General features: G+C 44.4%; 1 protein-coding gene across 4 annotated transcripts in view; it reads left to right on the forward strand.

The window, feature by feature from the left end:
• The first annotated feature begins 298 nt into the window (after positions 1–298).
• Positions 299–12778, forward strand: part of PLEKHB2 (pleckstrin homology domain containing B2) — a 42505-nt gene continuing 30025 nt past the window's right edge. The window contains exons 1-2 of one of the 4 annotated variants that reach the window (XM_019837894.3): positions 299–429; positions 12387–12431. In XM_019837894.3, the coding sequence (XP_019693453.1) occupies positions 12395–12431 (37 nt within the window). In that variant the 5' untranslated portion in view covers positions 299–429; positions 12387–12394. Of the gene's footprint in view, positions 430–12386; positions 12432–12778 lie in introns of those variants that run through there. The other 3 variants (XM_003990664.6, XM_023259196.2, XM_045033555.1) reach the window with 3 other exon arrangements.

Below are 12778 nucleotides of genomic sequence, written 5' to 3' on the forward strand. Positions count from 1 at the left end.
CCCACCTCTAGAGCCACTCATTTCTCTAAGGAGCCATGGCTCTTTTTATTGGAGGGTTATATTTAGATGCAAGATCAGGGTGCAAACAGTTCCTTTTCAGTTGAAAAGTAAGCCTCCCTCCACTCCAGCAGAACTGAGGATGTCCCAGCCCCCTCCCCTCCCTCTCCAGCTCTCCTTTCCCCTGCCCTCCCCTCGGCTCCCCTCCCTTCTCCTCCTCTCCCCTCCCCGCGAATACCCAGGCTCCGCCGTGGCCCCCAAGACCATTCCAGGCATGTCCCGCGCAGCCAGGCGCATGCGCCACGGCGGTGTGACGTTGGACGGCGGCCAGGACGCAGGCGTGGGGCATTTGCAGCCAGAGAGCCTCAGCGGCGTCCTTGCGCTCTGTCGCCCTGCTTCTGTGCTCCGCGGCGGCGGCCCGATAGTTCGCAGGTAAATGTCCCTGTCTGGTTCCGGCGACCCCGAGCCGGACCCACCCGCTTGCGCCCCTTCTTCTCCCCATCCCCTGGAGTTGGTCCCTTTGGAGCCTCTCTTGGGGCTCAGCCCTGTACTCCTCCGAGAAGACCCCCCTCTCGGCTAGCGTCCCGCCCCTCTCCAGTGTCGGTCCTTGCAGAGCCTCTGCTAGAGTTGCCCCGCTCTGCGCGCCCTCCCCTTCCCTAGCGTCGGTCCCTGCTGAGCTTCCCCTTGAGCCGCCCAGCACCGCACCCTTCCGAGAGGACGCCCTCCCGGGCGTAGGTCCCAGCAGAGCCTCTAGCGCCGCCCACTCGGCGCCCCTCAGAGTTGACCCCCGGCCCACATTCTTTTCTCCCGTTGCTCGTGTCGGCCCCACCAGAGCTTCTGCTAGAGCCGTCCATTTGCGCGCGCCCTACTCTTCCACCGTGTCGGCCCCTCCAGAGCCTTCCCTAGAGCCGCCCACCCCGCGACCCTCTGAGCGGACACCGTCGGCTTCTACCAGGCTGGAGCCGCCCAACTCCGCGCCGCTCTGCAGGGACTGCCTTCGGCCCGCGCCCTCTCCCCTGCCTGGTGCTGGCCTCTCCAGAGCCTCCCCTAGAGTCTCCCAGCCCCGCCCGAGCTCTCCCGCAGCCGTTCCGCTTCCCGCAGTTTCTCCCGGCCGGCTCGCTGCCTTTCCGCTCCCCGCAGGTGCTCCCACCCGTCCCGCTGTCTTTCCTCCAGCTCGGGTGTCCTAGTGCCGGCTGTCTGGTCGAGGAGACTTGGGCTCTTTTTCGTTCCCCTCCGGCACGGAGATCGCACCCTCTTTAAGGAATCCAGAACGGCATTGAAACTCTGCACTCGCGGGTGCGCTCGGCCCCCGCTTCGTTTCACCTACTCTTAGCTGTGCAGTCTTAGGGCCTTGGTTGTACTTTTTCCACATCTGATCCTTTCATTCATCCAGATCAGGAACTCTGAACCTCAGCGGGGGGTTATTTAGTGTTGCCATAGAGTTTGTTTTTATCTCAAATGTAGAGTAAATTACATAGAAGAGGCTTTGTAAATGAACGAATAGTAAGTTCCCGTTTTTTCAGGGAAGTGGAGGGAATGAGGTACGACTGTCACACTACCAAAAAATCTAGAGCACCGTGATTAATTCCCAACACCATTGACTCCAAGTGCCTGAGAATTTTTTTTTTTTTTAAGTACCTCCTCTGATTAGGACGGGGTGGAGCCACTGCCAAAGGCAGTTCCCTTGTATTTAAAGGGAGGAAAGGGTCTCCTGGTCTTTGAGGAAACCAGTGCCAGTGCAGGAAGTGAGTTGTCAGAAGTCACGAGGGGAATTAGGGCCGAGCTGGGACTGTTTAGCTGCCTGTTTACTTTGGCTCTCTTTATTTGTTGAACAAATCAATGACCAAAATATTTGCCTATATGTGCTTGTGCAGCCAGGTTATCTAAGGGCCAGCCTGTACATGGGAACGAGAATGTCTAGGGTTTCCTTTTCCTGGTAGTGATTTTTTTACTTGACTCCTCCTCTTCACCCCCCCCCCCCCCCCCCCCCCCCCCCCGCAGCATACTGATCTGATCTCTGAGGGCAGAAATCCAACATATGTTGGAGGATCATCCTGGCAGATGAGGTAGTGTTCAGTAAATGCTTTCTAAGGGAGGCTGCAGAAAATAACTCAGAATCTGACAAAGGTTCTTCACTAGCATATTTTTAATGATGTCAGTACATTTTATAAGTAAAATTCCTAATAATCTCAAGGGCTGAATTTATGAAATGTGTGCATCAGTGGTATAGAAAGAACAGATACCACTCTTGTTGTGATAGTCCTATTATTCTTCTGGAAGATACTAGTTTTTCCTGACTCTCCCTAGAAGCTATGCTATGCTTCCCAGTTTGCCACCCTACAGGAATATTTGGTTTCTTTCTCCTTACCTCTGCCTTTTTTCTTTTTTCTAGATGTGTAAAGAAATTAAAAATGGTTAGTGTCTCTAACTACAAAAAACTGCAGATAGTAAAATAAACTATTAAACATGTTACAAAAAGTGGGCTGTCATGTTTTATTGGTTGTATATTTGCTTCTGAATTTGATCACGGGCACAGACAGTTGAACTTTCTTATCTGTCTAGTTTGTCTGCCCTTTGATGAATGAGTACTTGTATTAGGCTTGTTAAGAAGTGGTTGCTACTGCCAATGGTTGTAGTGCCAACGCTACACTGACCTCTGAGTGATGATGGCTCACCCAATTCTTGTCCCCTGTATTTAGGGTACACTTGGGACTTCTTGTTGCCTTTACATTATTGTTATTTAAAAACTTTTTTGGGGGGGCAGCTGGATGGCTCAGTTGTTTTAACATCCGACTCTTGATTTCCATTCAGGTCATGATCTCGTGGTTTGTGAGTTCGAGCCTGGGCTCCACATTGACAGTGGGAGCCTGCTTGGGATTCTCTCTCTCTCCCCCCTACTTTCTTTGCCCCTCCTATGTTCTCTCTCTCTCTCATTCTCTTAAAATAAGTAAAGTAAACCTAAGAAAAAATGGTTATAATTTAAAAGAAAAATAATTTTTTTCGGGGCACCTGGGTGTCTCAGTCAGTCATCCAACTCTTGATTTTGTCTGAGGTTATGACCTTATGGTTCATGAGATTGAGCCCTAAATCAGGCTCTGCGCTAACAGCATGGAGCCTGCTTGGGATTATGTCTCTCTGCCACTACCCTGCTCATGCTCTGTTTTTCTCAAGATAAGTAAATATACATTAAAAAAACCTTTTTTTTTTTTTTAAGATTTTGTTTTTAAGTTGTCTCTACACCCAGCATGGGGCTCGAATTTACCACCCTGAGATCAAGAGTGGCACGCTCCACCTTATCCATCCAGGTGCCCCTAACGTTATCTTTTTTTTTTTAAGGTTTATTTTTTTTTTTAAGAGAGAGAGAGAGAGAAAGACAAGAGTTCTAGCTGGGGAGGGTAGAGAGAGGGAGATAGGGAATCCTAAGCAGGCTTGGACCCATGAACCGCAAGATCATGACCTGAGCCGAAGTTGGACACTCTACTGACTGAGCCACCCAGGCCCTTCCCCTACACTATTATTTTTGAAGAACAGAGTTTTCCTCCCTTTGAAAAGGTAGGAACTTTTACAGTTAAGGTACAGAGAGGGCTAACTAGAGGAACCAGGATATTGTGAATGAGTCAGTTGTAGACACGCAACTCTAAATTGCATTTCTTAAAATAGTAACGTAATTATAGCAGTTCTCAGTTTTGGAGCACCTACAGGGCTCTTTGGGCATATTATCTCATTTAATTCTCACACTAACCCCCTATGAGATAACTAGTAGTGTCCTGTTGTACAGGTAAGAAGAAAAGTGAAGCTTGGGAGGTTTAGTATTGTGCTCAAAGTCATACCAGTTAGTAAAAGGCAGAGCTCAGAACTGACAGATTCCAAAGGCAATGTTCTTTCTACCTCTTAAATTAATCTCTTTTGGATTCAGTGCTTTTAAAATGATTTCAGTTCACATTTAAAATAATTTGAATTGTTGAAGGGCACCTGCGTGGCTCCGTTGGTTAGGTGTCCAACTCTTGATTTTGGCTGAGGTCATGATCTCATGGTTTATGAGCTCAAGCCCTGCCTCGGGCTGCTGGCTGACAGCATAGAGCCTGTGTGGGAATTCCCCCCTGCCCCCCACCTTTCCCCTGCTCATGCTTGCTTTTTCTCTTTTTCTCAAAAATAAATAAACTTAAAAAAATATGAATTGTTGAATATGGTTTATGTTTAAAACTTCCTATAGGTTTTCTGGCATGTGTGTAATGTGGGTATTTTGCAGCTAGTTTGCTGGTGTTTTATTCTGTTGAGACCCAACAGCAGGACTTTTATCTGATGAGTTTTAGTTTATGCAGTAGATCTTGCTCCAGGATATAAATAGTGAAGCGTTGAAATAAGTTATGAAGTGATGTGGACTTCAGCAAAGTAAGGCAAAAAAATATTCCTGTTCCTTTAAAGATGGATTTGGTTCTGTATTCAGGGAAGTTTTTTGTTTGTCTACAAGATTTTTGTTTTTACTTCTAGTGTATATATGTTCAAATTTTGACCTTCAAGAGCATCTTAATTTATTAAGTCTTCTAAGCCATTTGAGAAGCCACCTAATGTGTTTCTGTCTTCTGGAATGTTTTGGGCAAATTTTATTCATGTGCTAGTGAGGAAGTAATAGTGATAATAGTAATTGCTGCGTGAGCAGCTACCAATTCTTGAATTTTAGTAAATGTCAGACACTATGCCAAATATTTACATGCTTTTTCACCCAATTTTCCAAATATCTATCAAGTAGGTGTTGGTATTCTCATTATATGGGCTAAGAAACTAAGCCTTGGAAAAGTTAAATAACTTGCCCAAAGTTATCTATAAGTGAGTGAGTCAGGATTTGAACATGGGTCATCTGTTTTTGTCTCTGCTGCTGGTCTCTCTGTGATTTATGCTTTGTTTTCCCCTTAACTCATTTTAATTTTTTTTTTTCAACTTTTATTTATTTTTGGGACAGAGAGAGACAGAGCATGAACGGGGGAGGGGCAGAGAGAGAGGGAGACACAGAATCGGAAACAGACTCCAGGCTCTGAGCCATCAGCCCAGAGCCTGACGCGGGGCTCGAACTCACAGGCCGCGAGATCGTGACCTGGCTGAAGTCGGATGCTTAACCGACTGCGCCACCCAGGCACCCCTCCCCTTAACTCATTTTAGTTGCATTTCAGGAGGGAGCAGAGTTAGCTGTTTATGCTCCTAATAATCCATCTTTAATGTTGAAAATAGCAAAGCAGTCATTAGCATGGGTAATCTTGACATTATTGGTATATCTTTTGTCTTGGATTCTCATTTTAATATCACTGTGTGTCTTCTCTCTTTGAAAATAACTCTCCTGTGAATTACAGTGTTTAGTGATAAAAATACGGATTTTACATAACCGTAATATTTTTGTTTAACACAGAAAGAAAAATTAAAAAAATGGATGTTTAAAGTCTGCCTCCCCCGCCCCAGCACTGTTTCTAGGTAACCTCAAAGCAGGGCAGGCTAGGAATTGGCCTAGGCCAATGAATAGTAGGATACCTCTTTTAGGCAGTGACATGTGAGTGCTCTGTAAGGCTGAAGGCAGGACTGAGTGACAGTGTCTCCTCTGTTCTGGTCAGGGTTCAGGAGCTTGGCAGGGTATGGATTCTAGACAGATACAGCTGCGGTCCAGCTTAGGTGAGGTGGGTCATTTAAGGAGCCAGGTACTGGCACCGGCTTATTTAAGAACTTGTTGCCCTTGGTTTATCTTCTTTATAGGGCATAGTGTGGAGGGTCTGTATTGTGTTACATACATGTTGCTTGTGGGTTGGGAGCCAGAGGCAAGGTTGCTCTTGCTGCTGGAGGCTGAGACTAAGGCTGATGAGGCAATATGCTGCATATGGTGCTGGTGATAACAAACTGGTGCCTGACAGAAGAGGCTAGTAGTCACAAAGGACACACATCTCTTCAGTGAAGGTAAAGAACTTGTTTTCCTGCCTTCAGTTGAGGGCCCACCTTGCTGTGTCTGCTAGATGGCAAAATGCCCTTGCCTCAGTCCCCCTAAGATGTGCTGTGTGGATGATATTGCCTGACTAGAGTGAAGATCCCACGGGGTGCTTGAGGAGGCTTTCATTATCATGGGGCTTTAATATTTTCTTCTTTTTGACTTTTCTGGAGACTGGCTTGTGAGTGCCTGCCCAGCAAGTACAAGTAACCGGACTCTGTATTCCTGCGGGTGTGAATTCCAGCTTTGTTTCCTAAAAGTCCTGCTCTCCAGTGGTTTAAGTTTTAGGCTGGTTTGAAGTCTATTCCTACAGTCTTCTCTACTGCTAAGTTTTATACACTTGAGCCCTTAACTCAGAAGTCTAGACTTTTTGTCTTAAAAAAGAAATTGTGGCATCTTGGTAAACACAACAAATACCCCTTATTATTACCATAATAACCATTTGAATTATCAAGTGAGGAGAAGGTATTATACAAGTCAGAGCGTTTAAACTTTCTTTTAACACCCCCCTCCCCTGGGCCCCCAGTTGGGTGAAATCCAAACTCACATTGGAAGTTGTATGCTTTCTCTAACACATTCTATAGCAGTGTATTTGGTTTTAGTCATCATTTTATTCTTAGGATGCCTTTCATCCTCAGTTGGTTCTAATGAACTATAATTATTGTTTTCGATTTGGCATTATTAGATGCTCTTCCTTCAGCTGGTTGGTTTTTTTTAATCCTTTCTAAAGACATTCCTTCCTGAAAGCGTCTTTAATTTTTTAAAGTTTAATTTACATTTTTATTTGTAGAGACAGTGTGCATGAGCAGGCGAGAGGGTAAGGGGCGGGGGAGAGAGAGAGGGAGAGAGGGAGGGAGAGAGAGAGAGAGAGAGGGAGGGAGAGAGAGAGAGAGGGAGGATATGAATCTTAAGCAGGCTCCATGCTCAGCGCAGAGCCTGATGCCAGGCTTGATCCCACAATTCTGGGATCATGGCCTGAGCTGAAATCATGACTGACTGAGCCACCCAGGTGCCACGTGTCTTTGCTTTTTGACAGTAGGCACAACTTGCGGTTTCCTGTCCCTAAATTGTAACCAGCTGATTTTCAAGGAGCACTGACTCCTTTTTGAGAAGACCAGTATCAGAGATAAAAATCTGGACATGGGGTACATGTGAGATTGTCCCACATAATGACTAAAGATAGACAGGATGATACCAGATAAGAAGCTACTTGAGTCCACAGAATTACCCTTTCAAAAAGTCACAAGTTTCTGTTGATAATTCCAGTTTAAGTTTCTTTAGACCTTGTTATAATAGTTTTCTCTTTCTCTAATGGTTTTGAATTATTTTACATAAGCACACCAAAGGTATGTTTACGATGTCCCCTTGATGTAGAAGTTGTTTTTTTTTTCCTTTTTGAATTTTTATTCAGATGGCCTGAAATTGATTCCCAAGTCAGCTGATCAGATTCCTATTGTTGACATACCTTGAGTGCCAGATACCTGAAAAGTAAAACCCAGGCTTACGCCAAGGCAGTACCAAAGAGAACATGAGTAACTCAGATGTTGACCCATGCAGTTGGTAGATAATAGGAAATCTCAAGGTTTTTAAGGTTTTATTTGGAACTTCCTTTTTGACACTCTATTTTCAGGGGTGTGCTAGCGTTGTTAATGGTTTTACAGGTATGTAAAATTGTTGGACTCAGTTTCTTAAAAGACCTTTGAGTAAATGAAGGTTTTTTTTGTTTTTTTGTTTTAATGTTTATTTATTTTGAGAGAGAGAGAAAGGGAGAGAGAGCAGGCACGCAAGTAGGGGATTTCAGAGAGGGAGAGAATCCCAAGCAGGCTCCGCAATGTCAGCGCAGAGCCCGATTCGGGGCTTGATCCCATGAACCTTATGATCACGACCTGAGCTGAAATCTGCGTCAGGTGCCTGACTGAGCCAATCAGGTGCCCCAATGAAGGTGTTCTTACCAGTGTTAACACTGGTCTGACATTTTGACTATTATGAATGACAGCAAATAGAGTCAAAATATCAAGAATCATTTGAGAATACAAAAAAGTTACCAGAAAAGTTCAGGAAACATCTTTCTGTTGCTCCACATTTTTACACAACCACCAGCTGTTGAAGTACCAGCAAAGTTGTAGGACAACTTTGCAGCCAAGTTTTTTTTTTTTTAATTTTTTTTTTTAACGTTTATTTATTTTTGAGACAGAGAGAGACAGAGTATGAACAGGGGAGGGGCAGAGAGAGAGGGAGACACAGAATCTGAAATGGGCTCCAGGCTCTGAGCTGTCAGCACAGAGCCCGACGCGGGGCTTGAACTCACAGACTGTGAGATCATGACCTGAGCCGAAGTCGGACGCTTAACCAACTGAGTCACCCAGGTGCCCTTGCAGCCAAGTTTTATAATAATCGTATTATGACTTGGTAGCTCCCAATACCTGCTAGTAATTTTTGGCCTATTCCCAGATATTTTCTTTTTCACATGAAATACAGACTGAGAATTCATGTTACGATGGTAGACACTTTATTATAATTACCTAGGATTTGGCATGAATGAATGTGGTTTGATGTTCTGGGGTAATAACACAGCTGTTCGAGATGTAATGCTGTCTATAACATTGCATCACCCATCTGTTTAATTTATAAGTTTGACCTGTTGCTTTTACTAAAGTATAAGTACGTAAAAACGGGGACTTTGGCTTGGTCCCTGCTGTGTTCTTAGTGCCTACCACAGGCTGGGAACATATTAGCACTCAAAGGATATGTGTTGGATGAAAATATGGTGGTGTCCGTTTGGAACTAAATGATTGTTTTAGGATGTTTTAGGCTCCAAGTTTTAGGAAACCAGTTCAACCCAGTTTAAATAATAAAGAAACGTTCATTTTGCCTAACAGAGAGCCTTGGATTAGGGTGGGTTTCCCTGCCAGTGCACCTGCATATCCACTGGGGGAAAGGGGGAGACATTGCCTTTCTGATTCTCATTCACCTGGGACTGTTTCAGCATCTAAATATGTGGGAGAAAAATGGGGAAAGATGGAAAACTTCCTTTTTTGGTGAGGACAGATAGCATGAGTTGGCAGAAATTGCAAGGACATTAAGAACCTTTAGAGTATGAGATTTTGGAGATGCTGGAGTATAGGATGAACCAAGCTTGTGGAGCTCTTTTTGCAAAGGTTTGGAGAGGGGAGAATTTAGTCGTACTTAGATGTGGGAAAAATTAAAGGTGGGGAGACTAATTTGTTCTTTTCAGGTGCCTACTTGGGCTTTTGCTCTGTTTTGCTAACTAACCCTTAAAGAGAATACCTAAAAATGCTAACTAAAGTAGAGAACCAAAGTGGCCCATAATTTCAGCCTCCAAAAAAAATCTATTTTTTTAATTAAAAAATTTTTTTAAGTAATCTTCATGCCCAACATGAGGCTCAAACTCATGACGTGAGATCAAGAGTTGCACGCTGTACCAACTGAGCCAGCCAGGCGCCTCTAAAATCTGTTGATTAAAAAAAAAGGATAGAAGTTGCTGGGTGATTCAGCTGATTGAACGTCCCACTCTTGATCTCATTAGTTAGTTCAAGCCCTGCATTGGGGGCTTGAAATATCACAAAAAAGGTGTAATAGGACTGAATAGTCACTTTTCTGATACATACCCAGCATTGCCTCTCTCCTCTCTTCAGATACACATCCTTAGCAGTTTCTTTGATTCCTTCCACAAAACAATTACGCAGGTATCAGCACATACTGTTCTACCCCCTTTTAAACATCTGCGAAATTGGGGCGCCTGGGTGGCGCAGTTGGTTAAGCGTCCGACTTCAGCCAGGTCACGATCTCGCGGTCCGTGAGTTCGAGCCCCGCGTCAGGCTCTGGGCTGATGGCTCGGAGCCTGGAGCCTGTTTCCGATTCTGTGTCTCCCTCTCTCTCTGCCCCTCCCCCATTCGTGCTCTGTCTCTCTCTGTCCCAAAAATAAATAAACGTTGAAAAAAAATTTTTTAAAACATCTGCGAAATGATCTGTCACATGTGTGGAGGGTGGGTATCCTTTGAGTGGTCTTCTGATGTGGGACACTTTGATTGGAGCTAGTTCTTTCCAGTATAAGCGATATTACCACAAATACACAGATATGTTGGTGAACCTCTGCACATGTATCAATGAGGTATAATCCTAGTAATGGTGAAATCGCTGGGTCAGAGTTTATGAACATTTAAAATTTTGATAGATGTTGTCAAAGTTTCCTCCCAAAAGTTTGCAACATTTTTTGTTCCTGCCATCATACATACTCCTTTCTGGATATAATAGTGTTTTTCATTTGTGCCCATCTGATAGGAAATATTGTTAACTTGTGTTTTGAGTTTTGTCTCTTGAATTGAGAGATAAATTGAATGTCTTACAAATTTATTGCTCATTTATGTTTTTTTTTTTGTGAACTGCCTGATGATAATCATTTGTTATATGTGAGTTTTGTACATGCAGGAAATTAGCTTGTTGCTGCCATATAATTGTAAATGTTTTTTTTTTTCCTTTTTTAAAGTTTATTTATTTTTGAGAGAGAGGGAGGGAGGGAAGGAGACAGAGATGGGGGGCTGGGAGGGGCAGAGAGCTGACAGCAGAGAGTCCAGTTTGGGGCTTGAACTCATGAACCTTGAGATCATGACCTGAGCCAAAGTCAGACACTTAACCGACTGAGCCACCCAGGCACCCTGTAAGTGTTTTCTCTTAATCTTTTATCTTTTTGACTTTTTATTTTGTCACTCAGATTTTTATTTTTATGGAGTTAAATTTATCGCACCTTTTCTTGACTTCTGGTGTTCTGCTTTGACCGGGCCACTCTGCCTGTTGACACCAGTTCACATCTGACTGGGCTGTGTGAAGTCAACTGGGCACACCAAATATAAAGCTAAGTCAGCAGACCCCAGAGCCCCAGGACACTGGGCATGTTAGGAGAAGCTACAGGTCCTTGACAGAGTCTTAGTGTTCCTGGGGCTGCTTTATGTTTCTTGAGTGGCATTAGATTTCGTAAGGTGGGTAAGAGTGTTGAGGCCAAACCCTAAAGTGGAAGGTGGGGGGAGGGTTTATATTGACCCCACTGAGGAGGTATTAGGTAAATGCCAAGTGGCCAGTTAGGTAAAATGGCTTTGGTCCCTTCCTCAGCTGACACAGAAAGGAATGAGAATGGAGAGATGGCTGTGATTTTGTGATGTAATAAGAAATATGTGAACTTCTAAAACCTTGTAATTTCTCCGGGATCCTAGGTGGCTCAGTTGGTTAAGTGTTTGACTTTGGCTCAGGTCATGGGTTTGAGCTCTGCATCAGGCTCTGCACTGACAGCTCAGATCCTGGAGCCTGTTTTGGATTCTGTTTTTCCCTCTCTCTTTTTCTCTGCCCCTTCCCCACTTGTGCATGCTCTCTCTCTTCCAAAAATAAACTTAAAAAAAAAAAAATAAAACCTTGAAATTTCCTGAGATAGAGGTGCTAGGAGTGTCTTGTGATTCATAATAAGTCCCTTTCAGCCATACATAAGTTTATGCTAATGAGGTGACTCTTGGTGGGTCCCCAGATAACTTCAAAATGGGGCTGGTTGCTGAGGGTCACTCTTGTGATTACAAGCTTAGAACATTCAGGGGCGCCTGGGGGACTCAGTTAAGCATCCAACTCTTGATTTCTGCTCAGGCTGTGATCTCACGGTTCATGAGTTCAAGCCCCTGCACTGTCAGCACAGAGCCCACTGGGGATTCTCTCCGTCTCTCTCTCTGCCCTTCCCCTGCTTACACGCTCTCTTTCTCTCTCTCAAAATAAATAAATAAACTTAAAAAAAAAAAAAAAGCTTAGAACTTTCAGCCCCATCCCTGGACCTGCAGGGATGGGGAGAGCCTGGGTATTAAGTTCAGTCACCAGTGGCCAGTGATGTAATCAATCATGCCTACCTAATGGAACCTCCCTTAAAACCCCTAAATGCCGGGGTTCCAAGAGCTTCTGGGTTGATGATCGCATAGAGGTGCTGAGGGGGTGGTGTGCCTAGAGAAGGCACTTTGCCCTCACTCTTCCATCTTGTTCTTCTTGAGTTATATCCTTTATGATAAACAGGCAATGGTAAATAAAATGCTTTTTCCTGAGTTCTGTGAGCAATTCTGGCAGATTATCAAATTTGAGGAGAGGTTGTGGGAACTCCCAGTTAGTAGGTCAGAAATACTAGAGACTCAGGACTTGTGTCTAAAGTGGGAGCACTCTTGTGGAACTGAGCCCGGAACCTGTGGGGTCGGATGCTAACTTCAGGTCAGAATTGGGTTGAATCAGTAGACATCCAGTTGGTGTCCTGAGATAGGGAGAATTGGTTATTAATGTTGGAAAGACCCCACACGTTTGGTGTCAGAAGTGTTGTAAGTGAAAAACAGCTCATGTGGGCCATTCTCTTTTCTGGGTGTAACTTTGAACCTGGCTTTTTTTATAGGTGGAAAGATGGCGTTTGTGAAGAGTGGCTGGTTGCTGCGACAGAGTAAGTACAGGACATGAGCACCTTGGTCTGGGTTTAATGTTGCCTTAGGGTACATATTTATTTCTGTTGCTGAAACAGATCACACTTAAAAACAAATAGGGGGACTGGGTGGCTCAGTTGTTAAGCATCTGACTTCAGCTCAGATCATGATCTTGTGGTTTGTGAGTTCAAGCTCTGTGTCGGTCTCTGTGCTGACAGTTCAGCCTGGAGCCTGCTTCAGATTCTGTTCTCCCCCTCTCTCTCTGACCGCTTGCATTCTCTCTCTCTCTCTCTCTCTCTCTCTCTCTCTCTCTCTCTCTCTCTCTCAAAAACAAACAAACAAAAAAACAAATAGCAAAGGCTTATTA

The sequence above is a fragment of the Felis catus genome, chromosome C1 (genome assembly GCF_018350175.1).
Source record: "Felis catus isolate Fca126 chromosome C1, F.catus_Fca126_mat1.0, whole genome shotgun sequence".
NCBI classification, from domain to species: domain Eukaryota; kingdom Metazoa; phylum Chordata; class Mammalia; order Carnivora; family Felidae; genus Felis; species Felis catus.